The sequence below is a fragment of the Carassius gibelio genome, chromosome A13, assembly GCF_023724105.1.
Source record: "Carassius gibelio isolate Cgi1373 ecotype wild population from Czech Republic chromosome A13, carGib1.2-hapl.c, whole genome shotgun sequence".
NCBI lineage: Eukaryota > Metazoa > Chordata > Actinopteri > Cypriniformes > Cyprinidae > Carassius > Carassius gibelio.
Window position 1 is genome coordinate 2,914,178 of NC_068383.1, and position 20,382 is coordinate 2,934,559.

Here is a 20,382-nt window from a genome sequence, read left to right on the forward strand (position 1 = left end):
TGACCATCCCTGTGGAGAAACCTGGTGCTTTGCTCACAGTTCAAGTGGGTAAAACTTCCCTTGTGATAGAGTCTGTGACCTTTAACCACTGAGAAAGACCACACAAAGTGTCTCATGCTGAATGTAGTTAAGAATGAGAAAAAAATTAGGCCAGACTCTCATTCCTAATGAATACACTGGGAGATAATTGTTAAAGACAGGTTAAAGGTTATTTATGATCATGCAAAGTGTGTAATTATACAGCCAGTTTCAGTTTACTTGTGCAGTAATTGGGTTTACATTACAAAAACACAAGCAAATTTATCATTAAGGATCATTCATGCAATCAAAATATAAAATAAACTTTTCTGCCAAGTCATTTAAGTCAAATTATGATATGCACATAATTTCATTGAAGTTTGGCTGTTTATGTTTGTGAATAAATAATATAAAGCATAACCGGCACATGACCGACTTTCAGTGTTGAAATGTGTTTGAATTAATGTCAGTTAATTCCTACTTATAAATCAACACTGAAATGTTAACAAGTGTTGTATGCTGTCTTCAATAAAATACAACATAATTATCTGCCTTTTAAATTATATTATGTATTTTATTATTATGCCTGCCTTTTAAATTATATTATTATTTTATTAGCATTTTATTATATTGTGTTCAATTTATTTTAAAATATAACTATTATTCTTGAAAATAATATGTAGACTATATTATATATGGATATAATATACGCAGACATGTATATATTTAAGAAATATACAGTATGTAATATATATATTTATAGTTATATATAAACCACATATAAATATTAACATATACATGCAAATATTTCTTAAATATAAACATGTAGGTATGTGTGTGTGTGTGTGTGTGTGTGTGTGTGTATAGGTTTTGATCATAAGACCTCTTAAAGAATCAATATTTATTTATTAAAATAAACTATTATCAGTAACAAACTATGTCTACTACAGAAATACTATGGTATTCTTAGAAAATACCTTGTTACCCTGGTACATGAATTTAATTACCATGTTAGATTTCACAGTTTTTTTTTTAATTTTATTATAACGTGTCGCACAGCACCGTCTCAGTTCATGTTCTACTGAAATAGCGAATCAATAATTCACAATCGTCCTTTCTGAGCCTCTCGTGGATCCGTAGCTACTCACTTTTCCTCCACGTCAGCTGCATCTGCGCACTGCTCTCATCCACACATACACATAAGTTTCTTATTCTGTTAAACGTACAGTAAAATCGTTTCTAACGTGGCAATAAACGCATGGAGTGATGTTTAAGAAGCTGAAGCAGAAGGTGATCGAGGAGCAGTCTCCTCAGCGGAGCAGCGCGCAGGTCAGTGCAGCGGTTTGTTTATGTAGCATATATGCTAACAAAACACAACATCTATTACAGTTGTGAAGTCTAACACTCTTATTACTGTATTAAAGATTTAAATGACATTGTTTGCTCTTAAGTTCATAAATAAACTATTGGATTAGTTATACACTAACAAAACAGTACCAAGAAGCAATATTGACCATGGTGTTGTTGAGTGTTACCGTATTAATTCATAAGTATAATTTCATTGTGCTATCCCCAGCTGCATTTTCAAATATTATTATGGTACCGCCATTGTATTTAAGACATGTACAGTGGTGTTCTTAGAAGTTACCTTATTAATACCACGTTTCCACGATCATGTCTTGTCTGTCAAGTACTTTAATGAGCCCCAAACCAGCTCGACCTGTTACCAGAGCCCAGGCCCTTCAGCAGGTTTCCCTAAACAGACTTTATACTGAGAGGTTAAACTTCTACTTCAGCTGAAATTCAAGTCTGTTTGGTTTAATTATTATGTGAATTTTCAGAGTGAGTCTGAAAAAAGTCATTTATATCTATCTATTGTGTATCTTTTTCTCTTTATTATATATATACACACATATATACATATATATATATATATATATATACATACATACATATAAACACATATATACATATACACACACACACACACACACACACACACACACACATATATATATATATATGTGTGTGTGTGCGCGTGTGTATGTATATAAACACTGAAAACATATTGAAATATAATTTTATTTGGTTGTATCCATGTTGAAATCAATACAGTTAAACCGGTTTAAACTCTGTCCTGTGTTAATGTTACAAATGAATGCATCCTTGTTGATATATGTATTTTTGTGTGTGTGTGACCTCAGACCACAAAACCAGTCATAAGAGTCAGTTTCTTGAAACTGAGATTTAGATATATGTAAGCTGATTAAATAAGCTTTCCATTGACGTATGGTTTGTTAGGAGGACAGTATTTGGCTGAGATACAAATATTTGAAAATCTGGAAGTTAAAGGTGAAAAAAATATATATATTTATAAATATATGTTAGGTAAAAAATGTTAGCCTGAATGTACTGTAAGTTGCTTTGGATAAAAGCATTTGATAAATGCATAAATTTAATTTCTAATTTAATTTAATATTCAGCCTTGCAGCGCATAAATAAATGCCATCTTAAAATGTATTCAAATAGAAAACATTTATTTTAAATTGTAATAATATTTCACAATATTACAGTTTTTACTGTATTTTTTTGATCAAATAAATGCAGCCGTGGTGAGCAGAAGAGACGTCTTTCAAAAACATAAAAACTGTAATTATTCCAAACTTTAGACCAGCAGTGTAATTGGTGCTCTGATTGTGATTGTCGTGACTTGATGTCTGTGTCCAGCAGGTGAGTTCAGGAGAGAGGCGCGCTCAGCCCCCTTTGTTGAACCAAGATGCCCCGTCCTCCCCAAGTGACCGAGAGGTGAGAGTTCAGCCCTCATTGTCCTCTCACTGCTCTTGAGTGCATGTAAACATGTGCCAGATACGCCCTTTAACTCTTGAGTGTAGAATATCTGAACTGTTATGACCAAAAATACTTCATACTGTCATAACACAGGCTTTTAAAACGATAGTCAACAATGTAAGGTGATCTTTTGGTGTTTGTCAGACGTGTGAGATATGCAACGTGACTTTACAGTAAATCTATACAGTATAGCTATACATATTAAACGCGCTTTAAGTGTATAAATACATTTTGGGCCTGCAATTGGTCTAGGGGAAACGAATCTGATTTATTATTCTGTGAATTTAAAATGTGAAATGATCTACCTCTTGTTTTACAGAGAACTTTGTGCAGAGATTTCAAATCAGTTTGATAATCTACAGCTGGTTGGCTACCACACGACATGCTATTATTGTACTACTGCGATCTAATAATAGTCTAGATTTTTCAGTTTTGTCATTTCTGGACCGTGACATTAAACCTTATTTGAAGCATGAACATTTAAACATGATAAATAATGATATATGAATGCATCTTCTGACTTTCAGAGACTCTGCTTGGTTTATCCTTTGGCGCTTTTTCACGAATTATTGATGTTTGTCCTCTTTTATGAATCGTAGCTTAAATAGAATGTACCTCAGAATAAATATATCTCCATTGAAGGGAAACTGGTTTACTCTTCAGTGAGCTGAGGTTATGATTGCACTTTGTCTTTCAACCACATTTTCTGTTTGTATTTCTTTTTGAAATTTCCATCAGATCTCAGAATAAATTCATCATCTCAGCATTTCCAGGACTCAACAATAAAGATTTATTTATTTATTTATATTTGATTGCACTGACAGCATTTTTACCAGTCCATGACAATTAGTATAATAACACCAATTTCTAAATGTATTTATGTAAGGATTGTTTAAAAAAAATGTATATATATTTTTTTAAATTTATAAAAATGTATATATTTTTTAATGTATATATTTTATATATTTATTTTTAATAAGTAAAATATATATATATATATATATATATATATATATATATATATATATATATATATATATATATATATATATATATATATATATATATAATATTTATTTAATATTTAATATATTTACATAATATTCATATAAAAAGTGATTATATTTATATATTAATTTAATGTAATAAAATAGAATAATTTATATAATAATATAATTTCAATATTGTATTTATATCATATATTTAAAAAAAATCTTTTAAATATTATTGTGCTATATTTCTCTAATATTTTTTAATTCTTCATGAAAAAGTCAAAACTTCACAGACATATTTAATTCAGACTTAATTCAAAAACTTCGCATATCATTGTTAAACGTAAAATAAATTGACAGCACAGCTTTGTGGACTCCTCTTTATTTTTGAGCCCTAATTTCCTCTATGCCAAAGACTGCTAGATGTACCTTTTTGATGTCTCTATACACAGAATATATCAGGATTTGATGCCAGTCCCATTGAAGAGAATCAGGTTTGGTAGAGACCTCAAACAGCGTCGCTCTGCAGCTTCAGTGTGAATGGGCTGTCTCAACTCTCTCTCTGTTTCCACAGATGTCCTTCTCTCATCCTCTGGCTCTCTTTCTGTCCTCTCACTCATTGTGTTGTTTTCTCATTGCTCTTCATTAATGCGTTGACTCGTGTGGGGGGGTCGTTCAGCTGCTGGCTGGGATGATAGCAGAGCCTGCTTTTCTCTCTGAGTATACTATCTTTGCTCTGGACCACTCAAAACGACCCAAAGCGGCCCAGGTGCCCAGTGCGGTGAGTCTGTCCTCTTCCTCACCCCGTCCCGTCTGCGATGCCTTTGGAGGTTATGGGCTATAGAGGAGGCCTGCTGAGTAACACCCTGCTTGCAGCTTTTCTTCTTGAGCGTCTCTGCATAACTCAAAGGCATCTCGCTTCTAACCCCTGCATCTAATATCTTGCGTTCCTCGTTAGGCCTGATCTGTGCGTTTTCGGACCTCGGAATGGTTCCTCTAATTTGGCATCTCCAGGAATGAATGTTATTCCCGTAGTGTTAGATAATGCCTTGGATTCCCTGACTCGTTCCCTAAGTAGTGTCCTCATAGATTGAATGTACCCTTGCTGTTCCCTTTGAGTTATTTTGATTTCCTCGTGAAACTGATTTGGCAAATTCTCTGTTTAAAGGTGTTTCCAAATTTGAAGGTCCTTTTGCATGACTCGTATCAATATTTCCCAATGAATTGTCATGCTTTAGTTATTTTACCCTAATTTACTTTTGAAAAACAAAGTTTGAATAATTTTAAGGAGGATCTAACAGTTAAGTTAATCAGTTAAGGGTTAGGGTTAGTTAGGGTTAAATCTAACACGCATATATATATTATACACTACTGTAAATACAAGTACATACATTCATTGGCTTTCTCTATGGAGTCCTAGCTTGGCAAGAATTGTCAGAGAATGAGAAAAATGCTAATTAGACACAACTGTGTACAGTTTCTTAACTGAAGACATTATTATTATTATACTATTGAATTATTTATTGATATTTTGAACATTTTAGGTGTTCATTTTAAAGTTTTTGCTTTGCTTATTATTATAATTTATATAATAATTATTATATTTTTTTTCATTATTATAATAATAATTATTATATTAAAATCTGTGCTGTTGTTACATTAGCCAAGGCACTCTTGTTTTAGTATTATTTATATACTAATATATTTTTTAATATATTATTTATAATTTTAAGTTTAAATGTAGGTTTTAGATTTTTTTTTTAAATAATTTATAATTTTAAGTTTGATTATAGGTTTTAGATTTTTTTTATTTAATTTATAATTTTAAGTTTGATTATAGCTTTTTTAACCATTTTAAATGTTTATCTGTCAATATTTTTATTTCCATTTTAACTTTATTAATACATTTTAGTTCACTTGTCAAAGCAGCATTTCTATTTGCTTAGAAATGTAACGTTTTTTTAATCAAATGTATCATTTTATTGTAGCTTTATTTCAAATAAACACAAACTATTTTGAATCATGTTAGTTAACGATGTCAGAAACACTGCTCTGAAACAGAATAAGAAGCCAGTATATTGAACCCTTTTACAGTCCTGTGTATCTGTCATTAGTTTTAGAAAGCAGCTTTACAGTAAGACACTTCACACGGTAACAGACTGCTCTTCCACTACATTTACTGTGATTACATTTACAATCCTCCACACACACCTGAGCTCATTACACACACACCACAGCTGACACACAGCACCACCAATCACATCAAACAAACACTGATCATGTGATCTGCCGTATTACTGGCCTCATTATCATCTTCATTGGGGAGAAATGTGCAGAATGGTATGTGTCCTTTACACCTGAACGCTGTGATGTGGAAACATTTGTTTTTCAGCACATAGTCAAAGTTTCCTTGTCTGGCAATACACTACAATGACATGCTAAACTGTAAATGAAAGCACGTTTATTTGCTGAAATTGTTTGTGTATGATGTAAAGGAAACTGTTGGTTTCAAAGTGCAAAATATCTGATAATGCTGTCTTATTAGTTGTGTTTATAACGTTTGGCCTGAAGTGTTTGATTGATTGAAGGATTGCCGCCTTCTACATGTACAGCAGACAGAAAGCGAGCTTCACTTGTTGATTTTAGATTTAAATACTTTAATAAAAAAGTTTGCATCAAAACGCTGTTTCCAGCATATTGCATTAATAGATGGCTCGATTTTTACTGAAATACTGTGTGCATTTATTAGTCTTCTCATAATCAAGTTCTTCGTGTCTTGCTGTTTATCAACTGAGCAAAGCAACAGTGATTTATGATCTCTATAGGAATGCCTCCCACAACTAGATTACAGTTTAATAGTTATAATAACTATATTACTGTCAAATATAGACATCTGAGCCACGTGTAAACTGCAATAATTATAAGATAATTATTGTAATTATTATTATAATATTAAGAATTAAAAATATTATCATTGTAGTTATTAGTTGTAGTTTATATAATAATAATAATAATTATTATTATTATTTTTACCATCAGTATTCTTAGTATTATAAATAATATATTTTATCATTATTACTAGTAAAATTGTATCATTATTATTATTATTTATAATATAAAGTATAACAATAGCAATAGTATTATTATCATTCATATATTATTATTGTTATTATTAATTGTATTAGTAGTGGCAGTAGATAATAATAATTTGTACATTTTATTATTGCTAATGCTCTTATTATTATAAATGATAATATATTTTATTATTAGATTATATTTGTATTATTATTATTATTATATATTATAATATTAATAATACTAAAAAATTTAATATTTTTTATAATGATAAGAAAAACAACAACTACAGTTGTATTATTATTTTTATTATTATTATTATTATTTTAACTTGTACTATATTTAATGTTGGACTGTAAAATGTAAATTTTGGCTAAGATTGGGACAACATTAATTGGACGTTAAACAGTAGATTCTTGGAAAAGAGCCTTGTTGACCGTGTTATACCTGAAAAAGAAATAACTTTACAGTGTGTGTGTGCTGCTTTTTAACATTTGTATTGAAACTCATTCAGCTCTGAAGTAGAACATCACGATCATGTTATAAAGTGAGAAACATTACCCATGACTTCTTTCGTCTGCCGAACTTATCAATGACAAACTCTCACGCTCTCAGTAACCAGCTTCTCTTGCAGATTAGCTGCTAGTGTAGTGCTGCTGTGTTTAACTCCTCGTTTGTGTAACGCAGTAGTAATGTTTGTGTTTAACCCCATGTGTTCCTCTCGGAGTTGCATGAGGTTAGGGTTGGTGTAACCAGAAGCCCCTGCATTTCTCATAGCAAAGCTAATATTGCTCCCAGAGTAATCGGGGTGCAGCACGATGGGCCGGAGGAATACTAACCTGACTTGTTGATTGCAGAGACACACTTTCACTCATGTTTGTGGCTTCTGTTCTGATGCAGAGCGTTAAAGCAGCCGGCAGCTCTCCGAGAGGCAGTCTGAACGGAGATGAAATTGCTTCTCCTCAGGCAAGTAATAGTTAAAGTGCCTTATTTGTGTTTCACATGCATGAAATGTTAAAAGTGAATCTGTTCACATTGCATCTGAAGTGACCAGATGACATGCATTGCAGATTATTTGAAACACTAGAACTATATACACAGTGATGTAGATTTATTTTTATTAAAAGAAATACCTGCTGTTCTTTAAAACTTTCTGTTCATTAAGAGTTCTTTAAAGAATAAATCATTTTTTACAAAAATGTGAAGGAGCACCTCAGCAAATCAAAATATTAGAATGATTTCTGAAGATCATGTGACTGAAGAATGGAGGAGTGATGCTGAAAATACAGCTGCGTATCAAAAGAATAAATTATATTTCACAATATATTCGAATGGAATACAGGTATTTTAAATTGTAAAAATATTTCACAATATTGCTGTTTTTAATGTATTTTTAATCAAATAAATGTAGCCTCGCTGAGCAGAAGAGACTTCCTTCAAAAATATAAACAATTTAACAAAATGACTTTAGCACATTACTGTATGTGCCAGACGGACATTACATCTCCCTTTAGCATTTTTTAATGCCAATTAAACACATTTTCCCTCAAAAGAAGTATTACGTGTAAAATTCTGTAGCATAATTCTTTTTAAATGTACATTTTCATAAACTTCATCAAATTATGTTTGCGTAAATACCAATTCACGTTTATCATGTTTTGTTAATTATATAAATAAAAATGTGACATTTAAAAAAATAAACAATTATATAATAAACATTAAGTATATAATTTATTGTAAATATATATATATTTTATTTATTTATTTATATTATATTTGTGATTGTTCGATTTAGCTCATTTTTGTAGTTGTTTTTGTATTTCTGATGATTGGTCATTGCTGTCATTTTTGAGTAACAGGCTTAATCACAGTTTGACAACAGAATCTTCTTATTTAATGTCTGATTGTTATGATTTGGGATGCTTGTGTACTCCTCAGTCTCTGGCCCAGAAGCTGCAGCAGAAGGTTTCTTCGGTGGAGTCTCTGCTCCGGGGTTCGGCCCGCGGTGAAGGGCTCTTTCGCTCCGGCTCCCGGGACAGTCTGGTCCGAAGCTCCTCCAGAGAATCGCTCACTCTCGTCGGAGAGAACGAGGCCCAGACGACGCCGGCGTACGACCCTTCGTCAGACGTCGAGAGCGAGGCGGAGGATTCGCCCGGCAGCGTCGAGAGTCTGTCTAAAGAGCAGCTCTTGAACCGCCTGCACCGGGTCGAGAGGAGCCTTGGCAACTACAGGGGGAAGTACTCCGAGGTGAGCGTTCATTTCGGGTGATCTGATCGGTTTTGATCAGTCAGACTGATTGCTGATTGCTGATCAGATTTAATTCTGGGGAGGGTCTTACAGAAACTGTACATATAACACTTTTGCAAAAAGTCAAGCTTCAATATTTCTTGTTTTGGCACAGTTTTTAGTTGTTAGATATGAAGCTCATTTCATCACATAATAAAATAATAAAGGCAACTGCAACATTTTGTCTCACAATCCATACTATTTCTTTGCAACTGCGGGAAAAAAAAGTCAGAATTATGAGATTATGAATCATGAAACAAGGTAAAAGCAATTAACATTTTGTTATGTCTACTTAAAAAAAAAAAAAAAAAAATTAAAGCTTGTTTCTGCCAAATATTAAAAAAACACAATTCTGAGAAAAAAAGCCTGGATTATCAGAAAAGTCAGAATTGGCAAATGTTTACTCCCATTTGCATAATTACTCACATTTGCAAATTTTTCTTTTTAAAAAATTGTTTTTATCCGTGGTCGATACAAGCTTGTTATACTATAAATAAATTTTTCCAATTGTATCTCGCAGTTCAGAGTAAATTTTTATTTTATTTTTTATATCTCCCAATTCATGTCTTGTAATTCTGAGTATATATCTCCAATTCTTAGGGAATAAAGTCTGAACTGTAAGATAAAAAGTCAGATTTACCCCTTTTTTTCTGTTTAGGCTACAAATGCATTATATTTTTGGCGTATGTGGCCTTGAAGAACTATCATAAGCTGCAAATAGCTTTTATTGTTGTTTAATGTAAAAGCATTGTCTTATTGACACATTTAATTTTTTTAAAAGAAGCATTTTGATTCATATTTATGAAGTTTATGATCTCTCCACCTCTTTATGAGTCTGGATAGTTGCCTGATATTATTGCTTTTTGTACACTTAATGAGTTTGTGTGTGAAGCAGAGGTGCTGACAGTTATCCTTCAGAGCTGGTCAACTTTTATCTTGTCAGTCTGTGATCTGTGCAACAGAATTGTATTTATACATCAAATGCAATGCAACACTATTTTAGATGCTTCTAGTGTTGACTGTGTAGTTCAAAAGATTTGTTTCTTAATTACTTACCAGAGGTTAGCAGATTGCATTAAATCAAAGCAATGCATACTTGAGATGGAAACTGCAATCTTTGTTATCCATTAGTAATTTAACCAGAAATATTGCAAGTTGCATGCTCAGACAGACTTTGCTGACATGTCCAAATAGCCACCGAATCTTAAGTTCTTCCATTCCTGATGCATAGAGTTAAATGCAAATTGAAGCCCAGACTGAATATAAAAGCTTTCTGAGTTTTAACTGTTTTAGTTTTCATTAAAGCTCTTTGGCTCATTTGCAATCACTGTGTTCCCTCTGCTGTAGGGTGTTTCCTGAGATAATGGCGAAATGATAAATCGATCAAATTAGCTGCATATGGTTAAACCCTCATTTAGAGATCATTTGTTCAAGGAGAGCCCAGGCCTGTATTACTGCCTGTGCATATTAATCCTGATCAGATAATGCACTGCTCTGACAGTATGTGGATTATTCGTCACTCGGTCCACCTCAGGAGGATCAGGTGTTAGCATCGTGGTGTAATTAGTGATGTGTCCCAGATAACACTGAAGAACTTCCTGTTTGGAAAAACACATACTGTACTGTAAACATGGCCGGGATGGAATGGATCATCTTTGTTATTCCTGAAATCATGTTAATGTAAAATAAGACCCGCTGATATATGAAACAGTGTTATTATTAAAAGCTATTAAAATAATTTTTAGTAATTGAAAGAAAGCAAAAAAAAAAAATATATATATATATATTGAAGATTGGGGGGGGGTTATTTGAAAGATATTATTTTTTAATTTTTTTTAACAAAAGTTAGAACTAATTTAAACAAATTGGCAACTAATTCAAATACTAAAGTTAGTTAGTATACTATAGTTCAAATACTAAATCCATCCTAAAATTACTGAAATTAAAATGGAAATAAAAAAAATATTAAAGCTTTGTATGGGTAGATGGATGGATGTATGGATGGATATATAACTAATAAAAACTACAAAATGATAAAATACAAAATTGCAAACAAGTTTATATTAAAACATAACAAAAGTAACTAAAAAAGACAAAGATTTAAGTGTAAACTGGTAACTAACTGAAATACATGCATTTCTGCTCAAGTGCTGAAATGATCAATTAATCATAACATTGTGCAAATTAAAACATGAATAAAAATCTGTTAATGTAACAAAACTACAAAAACTGAATATGTAAAACCCTGAAAATAAAAGCTAATTCAAAATATTAACAAGTAGTAGTGTATAAATAATTCTAAAATTGTTTTGATTGATTTGTTGTTTTTGTTAATATTATTATTATTATTAAGCACAAAACTTTCTACTTTTATTTTAGATGTATTCTATTTTATTTTAGATTATGTCAGAAGGACCTTTTCAAATATGTTTTTCCAGTAGTATTTTATTTAGCTTTATAAAGTTGCACTAAAATGAGGAATTGTTCTCCTGCTTTGAACTAGTGAAGTCAAGCCCGATGCATTGACTAGTGGCAGAACTAATCAATAGTGTAGTTTTACATGCCTGTGGTCCCTGATTTGGGCATGGGACCGTTTGATTCGTGAAAAGAGTTGATCATTATTAATAGACTGATGTTTTTCTCTCTCTTTTTCCTTTCTTAGTTGATTACGGCCTACCGAACTGTACAGCGAGATAAAGAGAAAACTCAGGTAATGTCATATTCAGTCAATAAATGATAGTTTAGGTGCAGCTGGAGGAATGTTTTCTTGATGTTTTTCCTTTAATGAGTCGCTCGATTTGCTCTGCTGTGAGGTTTGGAGCTGATATTAGTCTGTCACTCTCTCTCTCTCTCTCAGGCCATCCTCAGCCAGAGTCAAGATAAAGCCCTAAGAAGAATCGGAGAGCTCAGGGAGGTTCGTCTGGAACACATTAATTCTTCATCACAGCTCTACCGTCAATGTTTTTCTACCTCTGATATCTCTATTAGTCTTCGGTTCACACGGTGTATTTAAAGGCAGCATGAAACAGCGTTCACAAAGCAGCGAACGTCTGCAAAGTGACATGTTTCAGAGATATGGTCCAGAGTTTCAGATGTTTGCGGAGTGTAGGAATTTGTCTGCTTGCTTCTAATGGATTGTGTGAGTGATGGGCACAATATATGAAATATTGGAGTAAAAAATAAAAATAAAAATAATAAAATACAATAAACCATGAATAAAATAAAAATAAACCATGCATGAAGCGGTGCTATTATAGTATACCATATGAATACGATTTTATAATATTTTATTTGTATATTTTCATTTTTAGTTAAGGTTTTACTAAATATGCTGTTTTTGTAATTTTTTGTAGTTTTATTTTAAAAACATGTCTATATTATATATATATTTATATATATATTTATATATTTTAGTAATTTAGTTAAATTAAAAGAATACATTTATGAAAATAAATGCTAGAATATAATAAATATTTTTGCTAGAATAAAATAAAGAATAAATAAAACAAAATAAATAAAAATATATGTTTTTTATTGTATTTAATTAATTTGATAAATTATATATATATATATATATATATATATATAGATATAATTTTTGTTTGATGCTGTATGATAATTGTATATAATCAGTTATTTGTATATTTTATTTTATATTTATATAATTTTTTACAATTCTTTCAAATAGTTATTTTTATATAATATTTTATACATTTTATATATATATATATATATATATATATATATATATATATATATATATATATATATATATATATATATATATATATATATATATATATATATATATATATATATAAGTGCATTTCTTTAAATACTTCAAATTATTTATATAACATATGCAACATAAATATAGGACTTGTAGATTTAAATATTAATATATAGTTTTGAACAATATTGAGACATTGAGCCCTTATCTCTCCTCCTCAGGAGCTTCAGATGGACCAGCAGACCAAGAAACACCTGCAGGAGGAGTTTGATGCTGCTCTCGAGGAGAAGGACCAGATGATCACTGTGCTTCAGACACAAGTGTGTGTGTGTGTGTGTGTGTTTATCTTGTATTGTGCATCTCCTAGTCATCTGAGGTGATACTAAAGCTGTTGTCTTCAGGTTTCTCTCTTGAAGAAGCGTCTGCAGGCGTCTGGAGGTGTGCTTTCGTCAGAAGTTGAGACCTCTCAGTCCACAGATACGGTTGATGCGACCTCTGACATTCAGAGCCCCTCGAAAGACAACGGCTCGACGCTTAACACAGGTGTGTGCAGGTCTCCAAGAACACACAACGTTTTTTCTTTACACCAAAGTCATCTTTAACCTGTTTGTGTTTTGTGTGTGGGGCCAGCAGAGGGCAGCGGAGAGCCGGGCAGCGCGGTGGACCTTGAGGCTCTTCAGAAGCGAATCAAAAGGCAAGAGAGTCTCCTGCAGAGATGTAAAGAGATGATTCGATCCAGTAAAGAGCGCAGCGCTCAGCTGAGCAGCGAGAACGAGGTTTTACAGCAGCAGCTGCAGGAGAGACTGCAAGAGCTTGAGAAAATGAAGGTACTGAGACATTAAATAAAACAAAACATGAACAACATCTAGGTTTTGGTTAGGGATTTATTCATTGGTAGCTGTAGCATAGTGGTTAAAGAAGGGCAGCAGGATCAAACGCTATATGAGGTTATTTATTGAGCAATCTACATTGTGTTCTAGAGCAAAATTACAAAATTAAATTTTTTTCTTATATTTTATTAGTATTTTTTTTTAATTAATGCAGAATTTGTTGTAGTTATATTTTTAACTTATATATATATATATATATATATATATATAATTCAGTATTTTGAATTTTTTTGTTGCATTTAATTTATACGTGGTTTATTTTATTATATTATAATCTTTTAAATTTTGTATTTTATTGATGCAGGGTTAATTTTAGGTATTTATTTTTTAATTTAGATTTTTTATTAATTCATACGTTTTTTTTTTACATATGATTAATTTGAGAACATTTGCATGTTTTATATTTTATTGTATTATATTCTAATTTATTAATAATTATAAGTTATTCATAATTTATTATTATGTTAACTATATTAATTATAATTTATTTGACATTATTTTATTCACAAATGGTTTATTATTTTTTTATTCATTATATAATTTTATATTTTATGCAGGATAATTTTTTATTTACATTTCTTTATATATATATTTTAGTTTATATTACATTTTTTATTAATTTTATTCATCCATGTTTTAATATTATTTCATAATGTATTATTTTATTTGATTTAATTCATGGTTTTGTCTTGGGTAGTGTGTTTGTTACTTTGTGTGTGGTAAAGAGGCTGGTACAGATATATTTGTGTGTGTGTGTGAGGTAGCGGCCGGATGGCTGTGAGTGTGTTTCCTGTGGATGTGTGTGTGTGTGTGTGTGGGAACAGTGCTCAGCAGGACAGTGAGAGCAGAGGTGAACCTCTCTCTGAACCTCTCTCTGTCTCAAGCAGTGTTCGGACACACATTCCCACCGTCACACTCGCTCACACTTAAACACACCATCTGAAGCTCAACTCCATGATTTACTCTTCATTTACTTTCCTTCATCACTAAATCATTTCAGATTTATGTGAAACACTGAAGTGCTGTTTTAAATTGAACTTTTGTGTGAAATGTACAAGCAGTTTCTGAGTGAAGAGTGTAGGGATGTTAACCAGTTAACTGTTTACCGACCGTTAAGAATTTTGAATGATTAACACAATCAGTCATTTATTTATTTATGTTCAGTAATTTATCCAAATATTTATAAAGGTTTGCTGCATGGTTAAAATATGATGCAAGTATTAAAAAAAATAGTTTTTTAGAGAGGAAAACAAGTCATTTAGGCTTATAATAAGTTGCATTTTACTATTTCATTCAGAAATAGATCTAAATGGAGATGCAAAATGTTTACAAACATTAAAATAAACACTGTAAACATAGCTGGGCTATTTTAGTTCCCCTCACTCTAAATTAAATTCTTTCAATTAACAGTATTTACAAAAGATCAAGAATTCAAATGGGCCTTTAAGAAGTTGTATCAACATTTGCTACAAGCCAAAATGAATTAATTTAGGCTTAAACTATCTGGAATCTGAGGGCGCAAACAAATCAAAACATTGAGAAAATCAACTTTAAACCATATTAGCATATTGCTAATAAAAAATTGGGTTTTGATATATTTACGCTAGGAAATGTACAAAATATCTTCATGAAACATGATCTTTACTTAATATCCCTTATGATTTTTGGCATAAAAGAAAAATTGATCATATTGACCCATACAATGTTTTTTTGACTATTGCTACAAATATACCCCAGAGACTTCAGACTGCTTTTGTGCTCCAGGGACACATTTTATTTCGATAATGAACAGGCTGCTTTGTCAACGTAACAAAGCTTAAAGGTCTTTGCACATAGAGTCTGAAAATTTTGCATGTGTTTTAAATTTTTTCGTATTCCCCATCCTCTCCTATCAAAATGCATGCTATGGATGCGAGAATGCACAAAACCAAACATGATCTGGATTTTTTAATGACTTTGTTAGTTTCGGAGGCAGTGTGTAAATTTGGGACAAAAAAAAACAACAAATCTTAGTATTTTTAACATGTCACAGACACTTATCCTTTCTAATTTTAATTAAATTCTAATTGAAACAGTTTACGGTTAATAATCGGCTAACGAGCTTTGGTTGTCGATTGGGAAAAATAACCGAAATGCAGATCCCTGGAAGAGTGTTATGATGTTGATTGGTGGTTGCTATAATGTTTTTTAGCATTTTATCACAGACCAGACCAAAATGAAACGTTAAATTACATTGAAAAACCTCTTTGTCAATAAACTACGAAGTTTAAGGTATCATTCATGTCTGAAGCACATAGTTATGCACCAAAATTACATTTTAATTGTCTGTTCAGATCGTTTCAACTATAATAAACTATAACATTATTAATAAGTAATAATGATGCTTGCCTGTGCAAACACCACACATTTATATAAAAAGTGTTTCAAAATTAATTAAACATGAAACATAAAAAATATAGATATTATAAAATAAATACAAATCAAATAAAGCATTTTCTGTGTTTTTATTTTGGTTTATTTTGTGTCATTCAGTTGTCTTTGAATAATTTCTGCGTAATATGCATTTACTGTATATAAATACAAAAAATAAATTTTTCAAAAATATGTATTAAAAATAACAATGAAGTAATACATTTTATTTAATTTTTTTTTACTTATTTCCATTTAGTCTCGTTCGAATGTCGATTTTGATGCCTGTGATAAAATTTTTTTTTGATGTAATGACCTGGTCATGAAATTAAACCATTGCAAAGCCTTAAATTACATTGTTTTTGGCATGTTGCAGTGCATCAAGGAACAGATAAATACGTTTTTTTGTGTGTAGCCAGACTTATTGAATGTGCAAAGAGATCTTGACATTAAACCAAACCTTTTTTTCTTTTTTTGCTAGTCGAAGTTTCAGGTCAGTACATTTCCAGCTGGCCGCTACGTTTCCAAGCATCTCACTTTCTAATCCAGGTTGTCTAGACCAGCTGGATCTGGGGTCTTTATGAAAGATGCTCAATGAGTGTTGATGTATAGTAATGTATTGAGATCCATGGAGGCACGCTCATCGTCTGTCTTCTGTGTGTTCACCAGGAGCTCCACACTACAGAGAAGACGAAGCTGATCACGCAGCTGGGAGACGCCAAGAACCTCATCGAGCAGCTGGAGCAGGACAAGGTGAGCAAGAAACAGGACACGCTTCGTTTTGCTCCTCAGAAGGGTTCAGCTATGTTGTGCGTCTGCCACAGGACGGTTTTTGAGCCAGAACGAGTGGAAGTATAAATTCCACTGGCCCTCGAAGACAAAGATGAATTATCCCGGAAAGGCTTTTTAAAATGATTGGAACATTTTTTTTTTTTCTGTTGGTCTCTCAATTTGACATGTTTGTGTATAAAAGTAATAGTGGAGATAATGTATTGCTTATTATTTTAGAATAATGGTGGGTAAATTGACCAATTAAAATGTATATTTCTTTATAATAATTTTTTTTATTGAGTATGTATATATAATATTATTATTTTATTATTATTATTGAAGTAATTATAATGAAATATTTAATATATATATATATATATATATAGATCCATATATATATATATATATATATATATATATATATATATATATATATATATATAGATCCATATATATATATATATAGATCCATATTATTGGTTATTTGGCTGTATTAAATATTATTGTTATTATTATTTAAATATATTAATGTTGAAAAATTATATTTGTATATATAAATTACATTTTTCACTGATAAAATTAAATAATTTATACCAATAACAATGTATACTGTAACAATTAAATAAATTTAAACAATGTATTATTACAGATTTTTATTCATCTTGGTTGAAAGTTGATTTTGCACCCTGTGATCAAAAAATAGTCTTTGAGATGTCATCTAAGTGAAATATGTGATATATGGAGAGCTGTCTGTTTGCAACAGAGTTGTGATCAAATCAGTCATGTTTTGTTTAGCCTTTGACCTTCACTCTGCAGGATAGAGATCATTGCCACTTGGGTCATTGTATGGAATGTGAAGAGCACAAACAAACGTCAGAAGCAATTAGAGGTGCGTCCTCAAACTGAGCGCAGAACCTGCTGTACGGGGCGAGAACCTAGTTTGCAGGAACCTAGACATAATCAGTAGTGGATTTTGAAAAAATTAAAAAGTGGGCCGCAATACTGTGGTTTCGTTTTTCAAAATCACCATTCCTCCTAAACTCAAAGGAGCATTGCATAAGGATCAGACCAGAAGATGAACATATTGACTGAAAATCTGGGATGAGTGCATTTAATTTTTGTGTGAACCACCCCTTTAAAACTCACCTATGGTCTCGTTCTGTAGGGAATGGTCATCGCAGAAACCAAGCGTCAGATGCACGAGACTTTGGAGATGAAGGAAGAGGAGATCGCTCAGCTGCGCTCCAGACTCCAGCAGACTATCACTCAGAAAGACGAGCTGCAGGAACAGAAAGAGAAATCGGAGAAAGCAGGTGAGTGAGACTATCTCCTCTCTCTGTTTCCCGCCCTTGTGTCTGCTTGTCATTAACTGCACTTCCTGTGACTCTTTCCTAGCGTTTGAAGAGCTGGAGCGAGCCCTCGGTGTGGCCCAGCGGGCGGAGGAAGCACGCCGCCAGATACAGCTGAGGATGGAGGAGCAGGTGAAGCAGGTGGAGAAAACCAGCGAGGAAGAGAGGAGAGGCTTGCAACAGGAGCTGACCAGGGTCAAACAGGAAGTGGTCACCATTATGAAGGTGTGTATTAGAAAATAGGTCAGAAAGAGAGGGAAAATGCTGTCTGTTTGTTCTGCAAAAAACTGTAAGAAGTCCTTTTCTGTGTTAATAAAACATGCCATCTGTTGCTGTGTCTCTTATGGTTGTCACTTCTTAGCATCAGTATTGTTTGAGAGCTACATCCTGTTACACACACTGGAGGATCTTGAGGAGACGCATTAATTTAGACACTAGAATCAAGAATAATCAAACCATTTTGTTTTGCATTTTAGTATGTTTCTTTTGCCATTTCTCTGTCCTCATTTGTAACTTGACCTGTTTAAAGTTATTTTGCCTGGAAAAGCAATTCATCCACTCACAGTGTCACATGCATCCTGAGAATTGTCTGGATGAGCGTTTAAATGTTCATTGCTGCACAGTTCCCATGAAGGCTGTGTGTTTTTATGGATTTGCACACCTTTAGTCTCTTCCTTTGTGCATTGGAGTATGATTGATTAACTGAAGGGCAGTAAATAAAAATGAACCAAATTGATGCCACATTTACAGCCCACCATTCTGCCTGCATGTATATGAGACAGGGCTTCATTTTTGACAAAGAAATTCAGTTCTGTTTCATTCATCAGGCCCCATAATCCATGCTGTAACAAAGACACATGCAGTATGTCCTAATTTTTTACATTTTACCCCAAATAACCTGTCGCATATAATCACACATCCCAATGCAATCAGCATTATAACCCACACTCACAATCACCTTAATTCTTCCACATAGCATTTAATAAGGTGTTTTATATCCATGAGAAAATGTAAAATATACTGTTTAAATGTAAATTAATTAATAATTTCTGTTTTTCATACTTTGTAAAATAATTAAGTTGATTTCATATATATATATATATATATTATATATATATATATATATATATATATATATATATATATATATATATATATATATAATTTTTTTTTTTTTTTTTTTTTTTTTTTAAATATTAAAGTGAGATTTTATGTAGTTGTTATTTTACTATTAATTGCATTTTGTGTATTTTTTATTTTTTTTAAATAATATAACAATAAAATTTCCCATGAATAAAGCCTTTGATGCTGAAATGGCAAAAATAAAAATGAATAAAATTATAATTCCCCAACCTCTCAGACCGTTTAAATTAAGCAGGTTGTTTATGCTACTTTACATAACCTAGATTTAACATATGGTCTAGATGGACTGGAAATAGTTTTAAATTGTGGACGTTAGAGTATTAGTGTTTTAAAATGTCCATCAAACCTGACAAATGTTAACTTTGCCATGATTTATTTCTTTTTTTAGAAATCCTCAGAGGACAGGATTGCAGAAATGGAACGGTTACATTCAGAAGCTATGGCTAAAAAAGAAAAGGAACTGAGTGCTCAGATCAAACAAGCAGTGGTATGCCTTAATTTTCATTTCAGTGGTAAACTATGATCAGTTCATGCATATATTAGCTATTTGGATGTAGGTGCTTCCTAAGCTATAAACACCGATGCACTTTATTTACCAAAGGAACAGTGTCGTGAGGAATTGTTGCGATTGGCACAGGAAAAAGAGCAGCAGGTGTCTCTTGCTCTGGAGGAGGCCGAGCTGCAGAAAGCTGTGATTCAGTCTGAAGGAGAAAACCAAGCCAAGGAACTACAGCTAAAGTTGGAGTCAGCCAAAACGGTGAGTTAATCTGCCACCTTATCTAAGGATTGCTTAACATGATATCCTTATTGTAGTCGAATAACCAAATTAACCCATAGATATGAAGCCATCATGCATGAGAACGTGAATCCTT

At 32.0% G+C, this 20,382-nt stretch overlaps 2 protein-coding genes across 6 annotated transcripts in view; both read left to right on the plus strand.

The window, feature by feature from the left end:
• Positions 1-1,105: 1,105 nt before the first annotated feature.
• LOC128025879 (golgin subfamily A member 4-like) lies at positions 1,106-7,928 on the plus strand. 4 transcript variants are annotated; one of them, XM_052612462.1, is made up of 4 exons: positions 1,106-1,347; positions 2,746-2,823; positions 4,537-4,638; positions 7,833-7,928. In XM_052612462.1, the coding sequence occupies exons 1-4, from the start codon at positions 1,285-1,287 to the stop codon at positions 7,911-7,913; spliced, it is 324 nt and encodes a 107-aa protein (XP_052468422.1). In that variant the 5' UTR covers positions 1,106-1,284; the 3' UTR covers positions 7,914-7,928. The 4 variants fall into 4 exon arrangements, 2 of the variants coding, with proteins under 2 accessions (XP_052468422.1, XP_052468423.1); XM_052612463.1 differs by having other exon boundaries at positions 1,111-1,347; positions 2,749-2,823; XR_008186279.1 differs by lacking the exons at positions 4,537-4,638; positions 7,833-7,928 and adding an exon at positions 3,185-3,719 and having other exon boundaries at positions 1,115-1,347; positions 2,749-2,823.
• Positions 7,929-8,813: 885 nt separating this feature from the next.
• The window catches only part of LOC128025874 (golgin subfamily A member 4), a 30,869-nt gene continuing 19,300 nt past the window's right edge, over positions 8,814-20,382 (plus strand). Inside the window, exons 1-11 of one of the 2 annotated variants that reach the window (XM_052612450.1) lie at positions 8,814-9,179; positions 11,881-11,928; positions 12,076-12,132; positions 13,170-13,268; positions 13,350-13,491; positions 13,579-13,775; positions 16,917-17,000; positions 18,184-18,331; positions 18,414-18,592; positions 19,899-19,997; positions 20,112-20,267. In XM_052612450.1, the coding sequence (XP_052468410.1) occupies positions 8,829-9,179; positions 11,881-11,928; positions 12,076-12,132; positions 13,170-13,268; positions 13,350-13,491; positions 13,579-13,775; positions 16,917-17,000; positions 18,184-18,331; positions 18,414-18,592; positions 19,899-19,997; positions 20,112-20,267 (1,560 nt within the window). In that variant the 5' untranslated portion in view covers positions 8,814-8,828. The remainder of the gene's footprint in view (positions 9,180-11,880; positions 11,929-12,075; positions 12,133-13,169; positions 13,269-13,349; positions 13,492-13,578; positions 13,776-16,916; positions 17,001-18,183; positions 18,332-18,413; positions 18,593-19,898; positions 19,998-20,111; positions 20,268-20,382) is intronic. The other variant, XM_052612451.1, reaches the window with a different exon arrangement.